We start from the raw sequence: 21070 nt of genomic DNA on the forward strand, positions 1-21070 counted from the left end.
GGAATATAGTAGTGAACAAAATCACTATCATTGTCAGTATCCTTAGAGACTATTCCTTAGAAAAATGAATTTTTTCAGCCTCTGACAATTTGATAAGCAAAACATTGGCATTTCAATTGGTATAATTGGTATAATGTTTTATTATTGGACCAGTGGTGAGGTTGAAGCTTTAATCATTGCGTTTGTCACAAGTACTTTTCTACCTGAAGTTAGGCAACAATCTTTGAAGACGCCCTCCCTCACTCCCAAAGAGGGAGAATTATTTTTCTGTAGCTTGAAACACACTCTCCATTAACTTCTTTGGGGCTGACCTAAGTATTTGGAATGATGTTGGGCGTCTTTGGAGTTTCAGAAAAGACTCACCTAAGGGCATCTTTGGAGTTTCAGAAAAGACTCACCTAAATCATAAGTAAATGAAGGAAGATAATGGGCCCAAACGATCAGAGAGAAACGCTAGGGTCTCGGCGTGATGAAATGCCTCTTGGTACCTCATCTGCCAGGTCCATGACCCTCTGTTATCTTCATGTCATGTTCCTCAGGTCTGCTTCTGTTTGCACAAGGCTTCATGCAGTGGCCTTGTCCTGAGACATGCCAGGGGTTGGGCAAAACCACCGAAGCAGCTGCTGGCGACATCTTTTTAGGGCCCACGTGAGGGACGTGACTTCCTCCCTAATCAAGATGGAGAATATTTGTTTAGCTTTCAACTTAAATTGTTTCACAGGGCAACAGACTCTGTTTTTGGCAAGGCTTTTCTTTTTGTATTTAATAAATGCTGTACAAATTAGATTTTGATGATAGTTGCTTTGTGCCTCTATAAGACGGAATGAATTCCGTCATTCTCACATGAGCAGGATAAGGCCAGTCTTTATCACAGTGGCTCCTCCACCTACACTGTTGGAATCAGTCATGCTTCTTGCTTTCTTTCCTAAGGAAAATAGTGGAGGAATATTACAATTTAGCAGCAAAGTGTTCAAAACGTACCATGTAAAAAAGTATAGTATATTATATGTGAAATGTGCCTGTTACCCATCCCACACCTCAGAGGCCATCTATAACCAAGGTTAATTCAATTGTGAGAAGCTTTTGGTTAAGTCCTGAACATCCACTGTTTTCAGTGCTGTTTACCATGATATTGCCTCTATATCCCTGGCTTTGGTGGGAAGGAGGTTAATTGGCCTGGTGAATTTAGATCCTTTATATAGGAATATATTTGCTGATGGGGAAGGTGATGTTTATGGTGTACTTTAGGCAAACTAAAACAGGTTACACAACAGTATGATCCCGTAAAAACTATATATACGTGTGTGTGTGCATATATATAAACAATATAAACATACGCGTGTATACATATATACATATGTATGCAGAAAATTTTGCATACATATACACCAGTGTATATACATGATATAAAAACATCTATATATATATACATAGGCATATATGTATATGTAGGCATATATGAACACAGTGTCTGGAAGAATAGAATCTAAAATATTAACAGTTTTTAATCTAAGATGGATGTTTCTGAGTGATATTTTGTTTTCTTCTATTTGCTTATGTGTTATTTTCTTTTTCTCCAATAAACATGTATTGCTTGTGCCATTTGGGAAGTTTAAAATTTAACATGTTATTAAAATGGTTTCTCTTTTAAATAATACATTATTTCCGTATATTTGCATTTATAGCCCAAACTTAGCATGGCCAAATGCAGAAGAAATGTGGAAAACTTTTTGGAAGCGTGCCGAAAATTAGGAGTACCAGAGGTAACATCAAACTTACTTCATATAACTGTGTTGTAGTAAAAATTTTATTTAATATATGAGTTTGAACCATTGAATCGATGCAAAGCTTTGTACATGCTTTTTTGTCTCAACCTTTCTTGAGAAATAATATTGAATAAATTATATAAACTTTAAATTGCTCTATTGCAGTGAAATTAAAATGACTATGCAATATGTTCAATTCTGAGGGAAAAGGGAAATAATTTAAGATTTTGAAGTAAGTGTGAAATTTCAGACTTGAAAAAAAATTTTAATCCGCTTGATTCTCCAAGAGCAGAAATTGCTGAGGCTGTAAGTGAATCTTCTCTCAGGCTTCATAGAGTAGAATTTTGGAGCTGATGGTTTTCGTATCCCAGGCTCTTAAGAAAAGACCAGCTGATTATTGATTATCATTCTCTGTAGCTGTATTTTCCATATGTGGATAAAAAAATCAACATTGGAAATACTATAGTTATTGTTATCACTAATCATTATCATTAATAATAGCAGTGTTTGTGTGTTGCTTTACAGTTTGTTAACTATTTGCATTTCATTTTTGCCTTCAGTTTGCTTTGAGCCCAATAGGCAATTCAATTACATATAGTTTGCTATTTTTTCTCTCTCCAACCTCAGACCCAGCCTCAGCCTCAGGCAGATGGCTGGGGGCTTTTAAAGACTTCGCTTTTAGTACCATAAACTGATTTCTTAGGCAGACATGAGGCAATCCACTCAGAATATGGAGTAGCCATATAAATTGAGAAGTTTATCCTCATTGTGATAAACAGAAATTGATAGAAGTTTATTTCTTATGATTTCTTCTTTCTTAATGCCCCAGGGATAAGGTAATTTTAAAAATACATGCGATACTGTTTTGAGTATATGAAGAATTATATTTCAGTATAATTCTACTCAGTGATAGGAATTAGTTACTGAGATTGACAAAGACTTTTTTCCCTTTCCTTTTCTCTCTCCATCCTTCCTTCCTTTTTTTTCCTTTCTTCCTTTCTTTCCCTCTTTTTTCAGCTTGGTGGGATTCAGAGGTGGGGGATAGTGGTTTCTCATCTTATTTGAGGAAAAGGAGAGCATTATTTAAAACATCTTTAAGTCAGAGCTATATCAATACAAGGAAGCTTACAAATTTATTTTTTAAAGAGTGTAAATTTTATATGATGGACTGTCTTTGTGATCTGTTCTGCTTTCAGCAATGTTATAATCTGTCTATTGTGTGTGTACATTTTAATATTGCATATACATTTCTTGGCTTTGAATATATATGTGAACGCACTTACATACCTTTTCTAATGATTTGATTCTGTCATGGGCTAGTAAGATTTCCCATGTGTGAATCAAAACTCTCATGGCAAGCTTCAGATGATAAATTATTTGTGTCTGTGCTAGAAAGCACTTCATCAGTGCTTTAGGTCATTAGGTTATGACCTAACTCCCTGTGGTTTTTAAAACTCATCAATGTTTTTTTGGCTTACAGTGATATAAAATAAAACGGAAATGCCCTTAACCAATTATTGTGAGTAAAGATTGGTAATTAAGATTTCCTTTTAAAGTGGAGAAAAGGAAATTAAATTACCATAAAAATCCAGAGCAAAATTTATCATAATTTCTCAAGATGCCCCTGGCACTAATGTACAATTTATAATTCCCGAGAAGGTTCAAATACAGGCAGTGAATGATCTTTATCTGGCAGTGTCCCATTTAACTATGTTTAGTATCACTTAGCGTATTTCTGGAATTATGTTTAAGGCTTGAGGTGATTTTCCTTTTTTTCTTTTTCTTTTTTTTTTCGAGATGGAGTCCCACTCTGTCACCTGGCCAGACTGGAGTGCAGTGGCACGATCTCAGCTCACTGCAACCTCCACTTCCCGGGTTCAAGCGATTCTCTTGCCTCAGCCTCACAGGTAGCTGGGATTACAGGTGTGCACTACCACGCCCAGCTAATTTTTGTATTTTAAGTAGACACGGGGTTTTACCATGTTGACCAGGCTGGTCGCGAACTCCTGACCTCAGGTGATCCGCCTGCCTCAGCCTCCCAAAGTGCTAGGATTATAGGCATGGGCCACTGTGCCTGGCCAAGGTGATTTTCAAGTTTTCTCTGTGTGTGTGTGTGTGTGTGTGTGTGTGTGTGTGTACACATATATATCCTAATGAATAATCCAATAGCATTTTACTGGTGACTAGAGTTTAAATTTACTTCTACTAGACAAAAAGTGTGTTAACAGTTGAACTTCTTTAATGATAATGTTAAAGTAAGTAAAGAATATTTAGTGACAAATCAGAAATTCCTATTGCAAGGCAATTGGCATTTTCCTGTATACTCAAAACAACATGTTTTCATCTCACAGAGTACAGGAAATGTTTTTACCTTAGGAATATGACACTAAATTGAGGGACCAGATGACTTCCCCACCCCACCTTAGATATTTATACTTCCTTCCCTACCTAGGAGGGTTGATGACTGAGTGTATGTGTGGCACAGTACAATTGATGATTTACACTAAAAAGGTAATTATATCACAAGACTTCTTGCAGAAATTCTCCATCTATAATTAGACATTTTAAAAACCTAAAAAAAGAGGACCTATATCATTACTTTTTCTTGTTGCATCAAGCTTAATATTTGAGTAATAAAATATTCACTGATTTCCTAGTAGTCAGTGTAGTTACTTCCCTCTAATTTGCAAGCTTTTTCTACTTCTCCATCTATAACTTATCTACACACACACACAAGCCGCAGAGATCTTGAGTTCTGCATTTTATAAGCTAAATATCTAACTGACAATGATAAATCATCCTGTAGATATTGAAAAGTCACAGCTGTGTTCTTAAGCCTAAAATTTTTTGTCCTATGTAATAGAATCACAGTTTGAAACTATAAACCATAGTCAGGGTCAGCAGTTTGTATAATTTTTTCACATTCATATAGATGGAATACAGTAGCTAAGCAGATTTAGTTAAATTATTACATGTAAAGTAAGAAAATGGGATGGAAATAATAATAAATGATTTTCTTTAGAAGTCCCCATAAACGCAGTCCCAGGCATTTGCTCCAGGGTGGGTCACGGTTCATGACACACTTCTCTTTGCTTCCGCAGCTGGAACCACTGTGTGGTTTCTCTAATATCCAGGAAACATGTCTATGCAGGTTGTGGCAGTATACTACCTAAATTCACTGAATAAATAGTAAAGGTTAGTGGGTGAGACTATCCCTCCACGACATTTAAAAAAATTTGTTATGATTTTTTAAGACGGGGTCTCACTGTGTTACTCAAGCTGGTCTCGAACTCCTAGGCTCAAGACACCCTCCTGCCTTTGCCTCCGAAAATGTTGGGATTACGGACATGAGCCACTGTGCCCAACCCTTGGTGGTATTTTAAGCCCACTTTTTACAGTAGTGTAGAAGACAGTAGTTCTGTTGTGGCTGATTCATAAATGCAGCATTTTCACATTGGCTACATTCAGAATTATAAGCAGCATTAGGTACCATCCCACATCCCTTTGTGCTGTTGATGCTTAGTGGTCAGACTTTGTAGCTGTCTTTGACCTCTAGTGCAAGCATCAACTTGGTCTTGAAGACAGGCCTTAGTGGGCTTCCAAATTCTTTGGGATATATTTTCTGCGTCACCTAAGAATCTGACTCCAATTAGGCCTTGACCCCATGAGGCTTTTAATGGACACATTGGGGCTTCCTTTGACTTTTCTGAGTGCTCTTGGAGATTCCTGACCTCTAACCTCTATGTAGCAGATTGGCTACATGTTCCTGGTAGGTACAGTTCATGGTTGACTATTGGAGGTTTTCAAATGGATCCAAATTTAGGGATATTTTAAGGCTCTTATTAGTATTCTCTCAGGTTGAGAGAAATCTAATTTATGAAGCATCAAAAAATTAGGAAATAGATATTTATTTGGTTCACCAGGGAAATTTTTCTACTTAATTTTAAATAGGTAACTTTGATCTCAAACTTCTGTAAGGCATGAGATCCTTAGTTTAACAGACTTGCCTTCTTTAGATGAGGGGAGTTAGAATAGAAATGTACTCTGTTGTCTAAATGTTCAGTCCTTCATCTTCCTTACTGTTTCCAGAGAAAAGATAGAGAAGAAGATTAAAGGCAGCAACTCAGCTGACAGTGGTAGCCTCCTTTCAGCTTAGGGCTCCTTCCTGCCTATCTGGGCAGCTCAGAGTGCTGGAGGAAGGAGAAAGTTTTCATTCCACATGCAAAAGGGCAGGTCACTTGGCATCCTTGAGCTTCTGCATCAGCCAAAGGGAGTTACAAATAAAACCCTAAAGTACATTCAGATGCTAATGATGATTGTGTCAATGTAAGTGGAATTATGGCTGAGTTTTCCTTATCTTTTGTAATTTTCATATTCGCATTTTTTGTGTTAAAGGTTTTATATATGAAAGTCATAATAGCGTTCCCACTTTACACCTCTTGTGAGGGTTTAGGAAATTACACATACCACTGATTGAAGTTTTTGTTTTTGAAAGGCAATCTATAAATTGAAGCTACTGTTTTTTTGTTTTAATCTTAAGAATAAGAGAAATGGGTCCCTTATCTTCTCTGAGCCTTATACCTATTTTTCTTCCCCAAGTCAATGACTTTAGTGTTAATTTAAATCATAACTAACACTTTGTGGAAGGATGAGATTCTTATTACAAGATTTATTTTAATTTTCCATTTATATTGGTTAATTCTAAGGGTGAAAGACAGGTTCATTGTTTTACTAACATCAATTTTAAAATTCATAATTTATTGAAAACAGCCAATCTATCTCTTTTCTAGCTATAAAGAATGCAACTAATTTCCAAGCTATTCCTAGCTTTCTCTAAGTTCATAAAATTGGCAATTAGTTGTCATATATTTGGAGAAGACTGGAAATCCTTCCCCACCTCTCTCCTCTCCCTGCCAAATTATACCTCATCGCTGAATTATGGCTTTAAATATTGCAGAATGACCATGAACATTCTTATATTATGATATTTTAGATTAAAAAATACTTTGTAAGCGTATTGACTTTTTATATTAAGATTATATTTAAGTAAAGTAAATATATTCCAAAGTTTTAAATAAAACTTCTGCCTAGATATGTTTAGCTCTTAGAATTTAGACTGTAGTACACCCTGAACTGCCGGATCTGTCTACTTTTCTCTTTGTATCCATAGTATTTGGGGAACCTGGTCCAGTAGTAATCTCGGTCACACACTCTGGTTGTGTGCAACCTAAGTGAATTTCTTAACCTCTGGTGATTGTGATTTTTGTTCACTATAATGGGCATTAGCATCCGCACTTGCCTCTGGGGACTCTTAGTGAATTAACTGTGTTTTACAAATGGCTTGCAGTGATTACAAATGCTTTGTAAATACATGGTGAAATTTTGCCTCTTTAAATTTCCTTACTTTTTAGCATTTTCCAATTTTAATTTTCATAAAGAAATAAAGTATAATCTCTACGTCCCTCTCAGTAAGGCTAAATTTTGGAAAGCACAAAGGGCAGAACCTCCCAGGTCAGAAATTAGGAACTTTAGCCCTGGTTTGCTTCATGGCCCCATTTCAAGGGCTGAAATGACTGTTGGCTATGTGACATAGGGTTGAATCAGAGAGCAGTTCTCAGATGGCCACAGCAGCTCACACTCCACACAATCATCATGGTGCTTCACATTTTTGCCTACTAGACAGTCTTAGATCCATTCCTTTTTCTTTAGAGATTGTGATTTAATTTAAATTAACCACTATAGGCTGTGACTCTAGGTCTCACCCACTTTAATTAAGCCCAGAGTCTGTGGCGTCGTGAAACTGTTTCCTGGATGAGAAGAATGGTCTGTGTTGCCCGCCCCCGTGAGGAGTGTACTACTGAAAACTGCCAAGTTGATCTGACTCTAGTTCTCTGATGGTGCTGCCAGAGAGCAGACCAGACATGTTCCTTAGGGTTCTGCGAAATGTACTGAAATACTTGCTGAAGATAGAATCATCTGCTTTTAACATGAAAATACTAGTTTTGTGAAAATCACATTTCAGTTTGCATATCAGCCTTCTGTCTTATGACTGCTTTGCTCGGATTTCCCTGGTCAAGCACAACATTGCAATAGAAAATTCTTATTGCAATAGAAAACTTTTCTTAGATGTTTCCTCATCTATTAATCCGTGAGCAGCATCAGTCTCCCAGTGAAATCCAATTTATGTGTAGCTGTTTTAATTCTTGGGAGGACTCTAACAGTGGTAGCTTGATTTCTCCAGATCCACTGAGAAAAGATACAACATGTGAATACATATAACATGATTTATTCATCTTAAAAATATTTTGTTAAGAGTATCTCTAACTTCATTAATAAAATAAAATTAGAATGTTTTTAATCTTATTCAACCAACCTAATTTTGTAGTATTCCTACTTAACTGAGGGTATCGAGCTAACTTCAGAGGACACAAGTGAGGCAAAACTTCTAACTTAGAAACATCTTTCAGTCACTCCATGATGTGCAGCTGCTTAGCAGTGAGGCCAAAATAAAGGACAAAATTGTAGCAAAGTATGTAAAATATACATAACATATATCTTCAATGCCTCACCTAATTTGTAAATAAAACTGCATTTATGAAATAGATCACAAGTATTTTCAATCTTTGTTTAATTTGGAAACAAAACCACAGCTTTTGTTTCTTGCTAATATATCAATTATAATTCCTGTTAATTTTAAACTGTGGTCATTTCCGGTTCAGGAATTCAGCGTATGAGACAATTGTTTGTTTTCTGACAGCAATAGGCTGCTGAAAGTCAACGCAGAAAACTGAGCCTCTTAGTTTGCAGTTAGCTGAGAAATAGGTGTTCTGCTTCCATACATGGTGACTGTTGAGTAGATAAAACACAGAGGTCTACTCCCCCTGCTCCAATATACCTGTTTAGTAGTGAAGCAATTTACATAGTAACTCCATGTGGGGGTGTACTTTTACTCTCTACTCTCACTACACATCCAAGAAGCCTCCCCTAGACTTTTGGTTAATGTGTTGTTGCAAAAATATGAAATGTAATGTACTTTCTGACACATGTAGGGACATACTTAGAACTAGCATTGCCCAGAGTTTATCAAGCGTAAAATGAAAAAAAAAATTAAATGTGTGTGTTAACTTTCAGAGAGAACTACTTTGTATCCAAGTCTACATAGACCAGGGTAAAAAATGCACTAAGAGAATGGAGAGTAGGGGTAGGGATTCCATTTTAAACTTTATAGTTTTTCATTTAGTAAGGTTAAGTTGAAATGTCCCAAGTGAAAATCTCTTATTTTTATGCCACTGATGAGCACATGATACCTTGAATATTAAAACTGTGTGAAAGGCAGAATGATGTGTAAATTGCAGAACATGCCGTTCCTCCATGGCGAGATTGTGAGTGAAGGATTTCTTTGACCCATTGGCACAAAATAGGTATTCTATTCTACTATTATGATGGATTAAAAAATCTGTGATGATGAAAGGGTCTTACCTGCTTGAAATAAGGGGTTACTCCTGCCATTTGCTAGTAACCAAAAATGTGTGCTTCTTTCTAGCTGTTCCTCCGTGTATTTTTAATTGTATGCACTGTCTCTTTCTGTTCTAATGGCTGCCCTCGGAATAGGCTGACCTCTGCTCTCCGTGTGACATCCTGCAGTTGGATTTTCGTCACATTCGAAAGACTGTTGACACTCTGCTGGCACTCGGGGAGAAAGCCCCACCACCAACTTCTGCCCTCCGCTCCAGGGACCTTATAGGCTTCTGTCTTGTCCATATTCTCTTTATAGTGCTGGTCTATATCACTTACCACTGGAATGCTCTGTCCGCATAACGTCTGCACGTGCATCCAAACGCTGTGCTCTGTCGCCCTCAACCTTTGCAGGGTCCTTCCTACCTTTGAGCTTTTGCCTTGCAAACTTCCATCCCTGTCATGTCTTCAGTTATCTCTCGAGTTTTGAAGCTGAACAGTAGCAAATCAGATTTTCCAGAAGCACAAACTTTGTAGAATACAGTTTAGTATAATTCCTCTCACTTACTGAAATACAACGACGACGACTGCAAAGTGTATGCACACCACATGCTTCCTCATCCACATAGTGCCAGCAGCAGTGCCACGCAGTTCCTCCTCTCCCTTCCGGTGAGCTGCTGCCCTGGGCAGAGGGGAGGAGAATTCCAGGACAAGAGTGTCAAGGACAGGGATTTAGCATATGGAAGTCTTTCCTTTGGGTCAGTATTGAACTAGAATTCTAATTCAGGACTGGGCAATTGAGCTGTATAGGGGCCACCTTGCAGGGAGGACAGAAAACTAACATTTTGGCCCAACTTGATCTATACAAAACTTTAATAATACCACTATTGACCAAGTTGGACATGTACACGTACACACACTGCCTTGATGGCCATTCGATTGGATTCCTCCCAAATTTCCTAAAAAGGGAGCCGTGAAGGGCACTGGGCAGTGTGGCCGCCAACTTCCACCCCGGCAAGCCCCTCTGTCCTATGCAGAAGGGCACTCCAGGGAAGGAAGTGTCGTTGCTGTTAGAGCCTCACGTGGAGGAGTCACTTAAACACCAGTTTTTTACTGCTTAATTCCTTGTTAGGTCTTCTCTTGAGGCTCTTAGAAAAGCGTTTTCCAGAGAGATTTCTATTTTTGAACAATGGAACGGATCACTGCTTTTTTGCCACATCACATAGTAACTGCTGGTCCAGAATGTGACGGATTCGACTCTATTCATTTTCAAGTAAAGCCATGAGCCATGGAACATTCTTGGTCCTGGTGCTTGGGTTATGATGGCAGGAGTCAAGAAGAAGATTACTTTCATTCTAGAAGAATGTAGTTTCTCTAATTATTTGAAATGTTCATTTAGCCTTTGATTTTCACTGACATTAACTAGCAAACTGCTTTATTTTTAAGTCAGCTCAAAGGATTATATAGTAACTATATCTGCATTTGGAGCAATGTGATCAGTTTGCATTTAAAAGGAAAAAAAAGAATTTTATCTTAGCCAGAATGTCCCTGGATTCAGGGGTGTCTTCGTATAATATGAGAGGGCCTTGTTCCAAGGTCAAGGCAGCCTCCTTATTTTACATGCTGTTTGCCAAATCCTGTTTCTTAGCTTGGGGAGATGATGGACTTAGCTTCCTCAAGATAAATTTCTAGTTTATTAAGATGCAAACAGCTCTCATAGATGGCTACTAAGAAGAAAATCTTATTTTTCTGAACATTTTCATGAATCCAGGGGACTTGAAAATATGGAAGACCCACATAGTTAGAAGAATATATTTATAAAGATTCCTTGCAGCTAAGTCAGATCAGATTTGCTAACAGGAAGCATTCTTTACATGACAGTATCTTGAGTTATGTGAGTTTTTTTTCCTCCTGACTTTGTGTTGATTGGTGAAATGCAGGGTATGTGGAAGTTATCTAATTAACCTCAGTTGTATATGAATAACCCACAGATGTACTGAATTACTTTTGGTGCTATCTTGTACTCTTCAATCTGTAACACAATAAAATCCCTTTGTACGATGTCTAATGAGCACCCTGAGCCATAAATTGCTTAATAAACACATTTTGGGTGATTATTCCAAGTTTTTATCAGCCCATTGATACATGTATTCATGAGCTCTCAGCATTCCCATCCAGCTCTGCAGTGCATTGAGGCTTCTCTTTAATGGTCACCATTGTGGTGGTTTTTCCCTTCTTTCTGGGGAGAAAATGGGAAAAAAAAAGAAAACTTACTGGGTTGCCACCTTAAAATAATATCAATAAAAACTGAGTAGGACACTCATGTAAGAGTAGATTTAATTTTCATTGTTGATATAGTTCAATTAAAACATGTTAAAGACAAATTAAAAGAGGTTTATATTTTAATTCTGGCATCCAAAGTATTCTTTGGACGCACTTTGATTTTTTTGTGTGTCATTAATTTGTCTGTACTCTACTGCGCTGCACTTCTTGGGATTTATTGGATGATGTTTTTTCATTAGTAGTATGGTAACTAGCAGAACACAATTAATTTAGTCCTTTAGGCAAAAATTTGAATGAACTGTTCTGTCCATTGCCAAGCCATTAATTTCTAATCAGAATATTAAGCTTCTCTGTGGTTTTTCTCCAAGGTACCCGTGCACCAGCCCATATGCTAACTGGATGCCTGCGGATGCCTGCCCTTGCATCTTGACTGGGGATACCTGGCTGACCTCCTTAGAGTCTGAGAAGTAGTCAGGGATGTCACTGAGTGGTTTATTGTGCTGACCAAATCTCCTCCTCACAAGAAAGACCGTTTTTTTCAGTACTCCCTTCCAATGTTAGATAAAAGGAGCCAAGTATCTATTTACATTTTATTTTGAAATAGCCATTTGTATTCTCTTTCTCCAGTTTCTCCAACTGGTGGCAACTCTCCACTCAGTGTCAGGAATTCCAAAATTTGTGGCACCTAATTTCTAATCATCTTTCCTATTTATGGATTTCTGGTTTGTTATTTTTAGGGAGAGGCACTTATGAAATGGGGCTGGTGGAAAGGGGCCCCGCAGAACTACAATGTATGATAATCGAGTATAAATTTCATCAATGAGAGTAGATAAATAAAGGCACTTGATATCCTGCTGCTATTTGTTTGTAAGAAATTAAAACTAGTGCGTGGTGAGCTGGGTTATCTCTCGAAAACTCATGTAGATGCCTGATTGAGTCATAAGGACAAAGGGTGTTTTGCCTTTGCCTGTGGGGAAAAAGTAGGGATGATATTTTAAAATTTTAAGAAACTGAAAGTTGTTTTGGATTAGGTGAAAAATACTTTAATATGATTTTATTTCAGGAGACTTGATTTTTAAAAATTAGGCTTCGTATTTCAAAATTAGTTCTCAATAAACAATCAATTTGGTATATAGAATGTGCCCTTTTTTTCTTAAGATGGTCAGAGTCTAGTTTCCTGGCTTTTCACTGTGACTTTGTTCATTTTTGTGTTCATTCCTTCATTCCATAAATATTGAATGAGCAACCTCTGCAAGGCCCTGGGGATAAAAAAGTCACTGGGACACATGGCCTGGTCCTCAAAAAGCTTACAGTCTATAGCAGGAGTCTGCAAGCTTGTTTCATAAAGGGCCTAAAGGAAACATTTTAGGCTTCTTGGGCCATGCAGATTCTGTTGGGATTACCCAGTTCTGCTTGTGTACCATAAATGCAGCCATAGACGATACATCAAACATAGGTGTGGCTGTGTGCCAATAAAACTTTATTTACAAAAACTGGCTGCGGGCTGGATTAGCCTGCAGGCCATAGTTTGCCACCCTTGATCTAGTAGGTCCTTAGACAAGTAAAGAGGAATTCAAGTGATAAGGACCTGTGGTGGAACGGGTACAGGATTCTGGAAAAGAGACCTGACCCTGATGGGGAATAGGGGACCATGAACGCACCCTGGGATGGTGGTGTTTCCACTGAGACTTAGTAAACGTGCAGGAATAGCCAGGTGGAGTGGGGAGGGGAGAGGGACTAGGGTTGAGGCATATGTGTGTGTAGAGAATGAAGTGTTCTAGGGAGAGGATGGACTAGAAGGTAGCATGGTTGCAAAGTAAATAATCCAGGGAGGAGCAACAAGAAATCTCTGTAAGATGTTGAATGGTCTCCATTTCACATTGAAGAAACTGATGCAGGAACTTAAAGCTCTCGTACATTAAAATAACGCACAGATAGTTTTAAAGCTCAAACAATGTAGTGCCAGGACTTTATATATAAGAAGCAGCCTGAACAAAATGAAATATGCTGGTGGGATGATGCCATTTTAGGCTAGTGGCTGGCTTAGAAGTAAGTGTGGGTCTCTTTGGGAGCATAAGAAACTGTAGAAGGAGGAGAGTCAGTTAGTGACGGCTCATCCTGTTCCCAGCAGGTGTTTTCTGCCAGGACAAGATGAGCTGAGTGGCAGAGCTAACCCTGACACTGAGTTGAGGGTTCGCTGGTCCCACCTGACATTGAAATTGATGGGACTAGCCATCAAAAAACTCCAGGGGCCACGGGACCTCTTCCTATATCATGACCGCAGACCTAACATATTTAACCATTAAGTAAGAGATTTATGGGAGGAGGCATAGTATTGTGGAAAGAGCCCTGGCTCTAAGACACATGTGGTTCAAACCCTGGTTCCAGGACTTACCAGCTGTTTAATGTCACAAAGTTACTTGAACTCTCTCTCTATCTTAGTTTTCTCATCTGTGAAATGGAGATATTAATGTCTGTCTTGCAGGGTTATCATAAAGAAATCATCAATACAAAGCTGTAGTGTTGGTGCCAGGCACATAGGAGGTAGCCCAGAAGTTTTTCAAAGCTAGCATTTAGTCTTCGTGGCTTGCCGTCTTTTCCAATGTCGTTTGCTGTGGCTCAGAAGGGTGGATGAGGGGATATGGGTGAACCTAATAGATTCTACCATTGGAGAAGTAACTTGAAGCATGAGTTCTTCAAAGGCGGTCAGAAGCATTATTTTTATGCAGGAGACTACTTCATGACTCCGCTCCGTACTTTAAAAAGAAACACAACAAAAAAAGCCCATGGGCAAACTAAGAGTCTACTGTCACGTTCTCAACAAGAATCTCTGGGATCCTATAACAGTGCGACTTAAATTCATTTCAAGTCAATATAAAGGTACAGCTGTCTCTGCTGTAAGTCCATTATGAACAAGGGGCCTGCTGGAAGGGCCACTTTACCTGCCTGATCCTTAGAGGGCCCTTCTCTTCTGAGTCATTCCTCATCCAGCTGTAAACCTACCATGATTCATTCCTAAGTCCAGCTTCTGTGCACACTTCAAGGATCCCCCCACTCTGTGGGAGATGCAGTGTCCTGACTGGTGTGATGGCAAATGGCCCTGACCCCTTCTTGGGACGCCTCCTGGTTGGAAGCCTCCCCTTGGCCATCCTTCCAACCAGCACCTCAAGGTGTAATTCCCCCCAGAGTCTTCATTCCAGTCCTGTGATAGAATAACCAGAATGGCCATGCTTGTATAAGGTTTCTGTTTTCCTGTGTGAGTCTTCTTACATCCCTCCAACCTCAGCAAAGTAATCTGAGGGCACCTCTGGGCTTCCTCAGGGGGTCTGAAAAGAGGCAGGAAGAATTTGAGGGGTACCTTTTTATGTCTTCTGTTTACTCCTCATCACTAACCATACAAGCAGGAGGGAGGATCTCGGACTCTGCACCTGGCTTGGAATGTGGAGACCAGGAAGGCGAGAAATGCTGCTTGAAAAAACAAGGGCCTGGGAAAGAGGGTGCCCTTCACCTAACTCAGTCTGTGAAGTGTCCAAATGTCCTGTTGGCAGGAGGCTGAGGCCTCGATACCTTCCTATCCCTGTTTCTGTGGAGCCCCCAGCCTTTCCCTCGCATGCCCTTCAGCTTAGAACCCTGCAGGCCACTGGAGCCACTGCTCATCAGGCCCTGGGGTCAGTCCTTCATTGGAGGACACATGCCACTCTCCTTTCAGGACACAGGATAGGACACCTTGCTCCATATAAGCTGTGTTGTTCACAGAGATTAGGCTCTATGGAAATACTTGTGCTAGAATTCAGGCACATTCTAGACTACACATAGCTAAACACTGAGGTTGAAAAGCAAAATGTCTTGCTGCATTGCCTTAGGCAAATCCCTCATTCAAAAATTTCTGTTCACATTCCTTGCCCAGTGTTCTGTTGATTTCTTAGTGTTTTTCCTACTGATTTGTTGAGCTTATGTGTCATATAAAATGCTTTGTAATTTTTTTTTTTTTTTTTTTGAGATGGGGTATGGCTCTATTGCCTAGGCTAGAGTGCAGTGGCACAATCATAGCTCACTACAGCCTCAAATTCCTGGGCTCAATGATCCTCCCACCTCAGCCTCCCAAGTAGCTGGGAACACAGGTGCACACCACCATGTCCAGCTAATTTTCTTTAATTTTTTGGAGAAATGGGGGGTCTCACTATGTTGACCAGATTAGTCTCGAACTCTTGGCCTCAAGTGATCTTCCAGCCTCAGCCTCCCAAAGTGCTTGGATTACAGGCCTGAGCCACCATACACATTGTTCCCTTTGTAATTTGATGCAAATACTTTTTTTTAAAGTGTTACTTATCTTCTTATTAATCGGGCTTGTTTTTTTAACACATGGATGCTTTAAATATTTAGGTAATCAGTTGCTTTGCTCTTTTCCTTTGTGACTTTTTCATAATGCTTTTTTAGCTTAGGAAATCCTTTCCCATCCATTTATCAGAAAAAAGTACTAAATATTCACCTTTATGTTATTGGGAGGGGTGTTGTAGTTTTTTTTTTTTTTAATGTTCAACTCTTTATTTCATTTCAAATTGATTTTAACATATGGTATGAAGTAAAGAATTGTTTTCCCCGAGTAATATCTGGCACCAAGAACTTGACTGTACTTAACAGCCATTTACAATTTCCTGCAAAGCCAGATGTCAACTTGGGTGCTGTCAGAGCCAATAGAATGAGGAAGACATATCTTTGCCCTTATAGAACCTGCCTTAACAGTGAAATGCCAGATTCAAGTGATTTCACAAGTCCGTGGCAGATGGTGCCGGGGAGGCTGGACACTGTCATCAGGCCACAGATACCCCTCACCATGCCGCAAAAGGAGGCACCATTGTTAACAGCCTGGCTCACAGCTCACAACTCAGACAGAACTCCCCCATCCTTTCTCAGGTTGATACTTGGCTAATAAATTGTCAGGCAGCATGAACTTGCATGCTCACCTGATACGCCATTGACAAGATAATCCTAGTTTGATACACAGCAGTGACATGAAACCATGGTTAAAATTGTTCTTTAAAGAATCGACTGTCTTCTGTTGACAGGGGGCCATCTCTTAAGGCCTAGGTTAAAGTCTGATGTTCTCTGAATTTGCCACAAGGTAGGGAAGGGTGAAAAGCAGATACAGTAAGATGGTGAGAGAGTAAGACCCACTGACATTTGAGACAGTGGAACAAGTTATTGGAGATGTCATGTCATGTCCTTTGAAAGTCTTTAAAGCACAGAGCGCCTGTGTCTCTGGTAATTTTTGGAGAGTTCTGCATTGAGGCAGCAAGAAGATCTGGTTCCTCAAGCAAGTGTCGCGTGGAAGGAAGCCCTTCCTTGCAGAGCACACCAATTGGCTTCCTGCTGAACAGTGACTCCATCACCTAGGGCTGGATGCAGATCCCACTTAAACTCTCCTTCAAAACAGCGCTACTCAGCCTTAAAAAGAAGGAAATCCTGTCATTTGCAACAACATGGATGAACCTAGAGGATATTATGCTAAGTAAAATAAGCCAGGCACTGACAGACAAATACTGCGTGACCTCACTAATACGTGGAATCTAAAAACGTTGAATTCACAAAAGCAGAGAGTAGAATGGTGGTTACCAGGGGCTGGGTGGGGAGGTGGGGATAGGAAGATATTGGTCAAAGGATACAAAATGGTGACTATAGTTCATCATAATGTATTTTATACTTGAAAATTGATAAAAGACTCTATTTTAAGTGTTCTTACCAAAAAATAAGTATCTGAGATAATGGATATGATAATTAGCTTGACTTAGCCATTCCACAATGTATACTTTTATCAAAATATCATGCTGGACACCATAAATAAATACAATTTTTTTTTTCCTGTCAAAGAAAAGAAAAAAGAAAAAGTAAACATTGGGCTGTGGAAAACACACTGTCATCAAGTAGATAAAAGAATATTTGCCGTGGTGTCTTTTTCCAGCCAAGGAGACACACCCTGGAAGAAGATTCTCTTGAATGATATCAGACCAGGGTGAAATAACAAAGGTGGAAAATTATTTCATTGTGTTATTCTGTAAACTGGTTTGTGGAGCATGAAAGGTTCTACACACAAGGAGGGACTCACGCTTACTGTTTTTCTTAAATAGTATGTCCTGGACATTTCCCAAGAGCAAAAATGCAGCATGAGAGAGTAGCAGGACATATGTGTCTTTGACAGTTTTATGAAAGAGTCTTGAAAGGGAGGCTATTGAGGGCTGTAGTTATAATTACCAATTTATAAAGACTGTTCATAAACCATGAAGAAAGGCTGCCAGTCCACCCACTTGCCTGCGTTCCAGAGGTCACAGGAAGTAAAATGAACTCAATGAAGTTCTATGGTCAGTATAACAATGTGTTCGGTACAAATGAATATTTGAGTGCCTTTAAAATGTGTCAGGGGCTATTTGCAGTTTTGCTTTATAAAAATAGAAGCTATTATATTCTTGGTGTATGCTCTCTGACTGACTCTGTAGCTCAGTTATTTAGTGTAAAACTTTCTTAAATATTTAGATCTGCAGACTTCATGGTGATTAGGAGCCTTTTTGAAACAAACTGCATGTGTGAAAAATCATTATTTTCTCTGCAAACATAGAAAAGGTCTTTGCAGTAGGTTGAAAGCAAAGGAAGGAGCTTGGTGTAGGTGATCAAACAGGCATACTAGAGTGTTCAACCTAACTTTGATGTCATCAACGATGTAGCAGGATTTTACAATGAGAGTAGGATCATCTAAAAATTGATGTTTTATTCTTTTTCCTTTTAGGAAAAGCTATGTCTCCCCCACCACATCCTTGAAGAAAAAGGCCTGGTCAAAGTGGGCATTACCATTCAAGCATTACTAGACATCACCGTAACGAAGGCTCTGTTCACATGAAACTACCCCTTCTCCATTGGGGGCTCAGACTCTGCTCTCATCCAGGATCCTGAACTCTGCTCCAGGCACCTGTTCAACCCTCTCTCCCACCCACTGCCTGTCACTTCACTGACTCCAGTTACATTGAAACAATTTTCAGTCTAAGGGAGGATTTTCTACCTTTCAGAGCTGACCTCCGACTTTAAGACTTGACAGGTATTTATCTTGAAACCAGAGAGGGAGCTGGAGAAAAAAAAAATGAGCAGCACATCAATGCCTTTTCCACCCTCCTTCATCCTTTCCACACTCACCGACTGCCATTACCAAAACGCCAAGCACAACCGTTTTGCAGCAAGACGCATTTGTTTTATTAAAACCAAACTCATTATGTATTTAGTAGGGGGAGGGGGGCACAATCAGGTTTTTCACCACCAAATTTTTCAAGAGGTTTCTTGAGACCATTGCCTTTTAAAAAACTATTTTCGACATACAAAATATTTATATAAATATTATTTATTAGTGAGTTGTTATTCATCCTTTGGATGCAAATTGTAAATTAGGAAACTATTTTATTACTGCTTTTTTGTGGTTAAACACTTTATTTTAATATTATAAATATTGAGTTATTTTCTATCCTCTTTGGCGTGCGGTAGTTTAGGTCTCAGTAATGTTTCTGGTATATATGATTCCAAAAAAAAGCGAAAAACAGGTGCTTTTGGGACACAACTTTTCTGGGGAGGCAATATTGACACTTTGGTTTGTGGAACGTTGGTCTTATTTATATTTCTGCATTCCATCCAGTTTCCTACATTCCAGCAGCCCTCTGTCCCCCAATATAATGAACTGACTAAAATCAAGAGAGCACCCCAAAGTTATTTGTAAATAGCTGTGATGGAAAAAAAAAAAAGACATATTAAACTTGAAGCTAAAATGTGAACAATTATTTTTTGGATTCATACTTCTTTTGCTATGCACAAAACATTCACGTTTTAACACAAAGAAATAATAAGTGTTAGCATCGTGTGTCTTGAAGTATACTTTTGCACTGTAACTTGGGTTACATTAAAGAGAGCTTAGCACCAAAGGTAGATAATGAAGAAATGGTATAGGAAAGTGGAGATGATAAAAAGTTGATTGTTGAACCAAAAAGGGTTTGAAGGGAAGCTTCGACTGAGTATCAGAAATTACTTAAGGCACATAGGACCTGAATCAGGAAACCAGCACTTCTTACAACTGCCAGTTTTAAAAGAGGAAATGATTCTGAGATGTGCTCATTTTATTTTAATTTGGTGGTTGGTGGTTTTCCAAGTAGTCTGTAAAATCCTGCAAGATTCACAGTCTCTGGTGTGAAACCTCAGAAGTGAGTCATTATGAGCCTGTGGGCAGCACCACCAAGGCAGGCTAAGGGGAGGGTGCAGTAAGTGGAGTTTGTGAGGCTGAGTGGCTGAGGAGGGAGCAAGTGCAACAAAATAGGGCTAGAGAAGAACCAGCCAAGGAATGGAACACATGCTGCTCTCAGAGATTCACAGAGGGCTTCACAGAACACGGCAGCCTTCTGCAGGCAGTTCCATGCATGTGCACTCACGCTGCAATCACAGATGTCCCAGTAATTAACCTTTCTAAGTCTTATGAATGCTGACTGCACTTTCACCTCCTCGAAAAGCCATTGGAAGTTTTTAGAGCAGCAGCAGCCACAGTTTGTAAGACAAATGTAGAGGGGGACGCAAAAGAAAAGACACCACCAGGAGGAGGATTCAGTGTGCAGTCAGCACAGACCAACATCAACCAAGGCAATGGCTGCCCTCCACTCTTGGGAAGATGGGGGGAGGTTTCTGAAAATGGAAATTTGGATTGGCAGCTAGCAGTTATTTCCTATCAGATGTACTGTGCACTTTAACCTAACTTAAAATGTATTTTAATATTTTTCTGTACTGCACAAATACCTGTTTTGTCAAATAGCATAATGATGTAAAGAAACATTTTGGACAAAGAGTGTATACAATTTAAGCAACATTCAAAGGTTGACTATATAAGTAGGAGTTTAGCCTGCTGCACCTTCACGGGCATTCAGAATGCGGGGTCCTGAAATATTTTCTTACGTGTATATATGGTAGCATGAAGCTTTGTAATCATTGTTTTGAGAGTTTTTTTTTCAAAATTAAAGTATTTCTTTTGATATTAATTTTTATTATTTTCTTGAAGTTGGCTGTGTAATGTAAATGGCTTCAGTCTTCTGTAAAATTGCTTTTTTTTCTTTTAAATGCAGTCCTTCTATGGCTAAGACGTCTTCAAGATCCTTGTACACTGTTTATATGTGCAATAAAATGCATGGCCAGCTGACAGTATCGTCAGTGGACAGAATGTATATAGTGCAAATATCCTTCCTTTTATTATTTAACAGCCATTAAAACCTTGGATTTGTACAAACCACTTTGTGATTGACTTACCCATCAAAAAGGTTGACCCTGGTCACACACATACACACACACACACACGTCATAGGGTGTCATTGCTGAGGCAGATTGTAGCAATCATGTATATTTACGTATATGTGCACATAATATGTATATGTTATATGTATGTATGGCTGTGTGTGTATAAAATTTGGAGAAAGAATATATAGTAATGCATCATGTGACAACAGGGATATATCTGAGAAACGTGTCATTAGGTGATTTTGTCATTGTGCAAACATCAT

General features: G+C 39.0%; 1 protein-coding gene across 4 annotated transcripts in view; it reads left to right on the forward strand.

Moving 5' to 3' along the window:
- The window catches only part of LRCH1 (leucine rich repeats and calponin homology domain containing 1), a 203888-nt gene extending 183089 nt beyond the window's left edge, over positions 1 to 20799 (forward strand). For 2 of the 4 annotated variants that reach the window (XM_003811412.7, XM_003811411.6), the window contains 2 exons: positions 1686 to 1763; positions 9378 to 15472. In XM_003811412.7, the coding sequence (XP_003811460.4) occupies positions 1686 to 1763; positions 9378 to 9584 (285 nt within the window). In that variant the 3' untranslated portion in view covers positions 9585 to 15472. Of the gene's footprint in view, positions 1 to 1685; positions 1764 to 9377; positions 15473 to 18282 lie in introns of those variants that run through there. The other 2 variants (XM_008963823.6, XM_003811410.6) reach the window with 1 other exon arrangement.
- Positions 20800 to 21070: the final 271 nt, after the last annotated feature.

The sequence above is a fragment of the Pan paniscus genome, chromosome 14 (assembly GCF_029289425.2).
Source record: "Pan paniscus chromosome 14, NHGRI_mPanPan1-v2.0_pri, whole genome shotgun sequence".
In the NCBI taxonomy this organism is placed as follows: domain Eukaryota; kingdom Metazoa; phylum Chordata; class Mammalia; order Primates; family Hominidae; genus Pan; species Pan paniscus.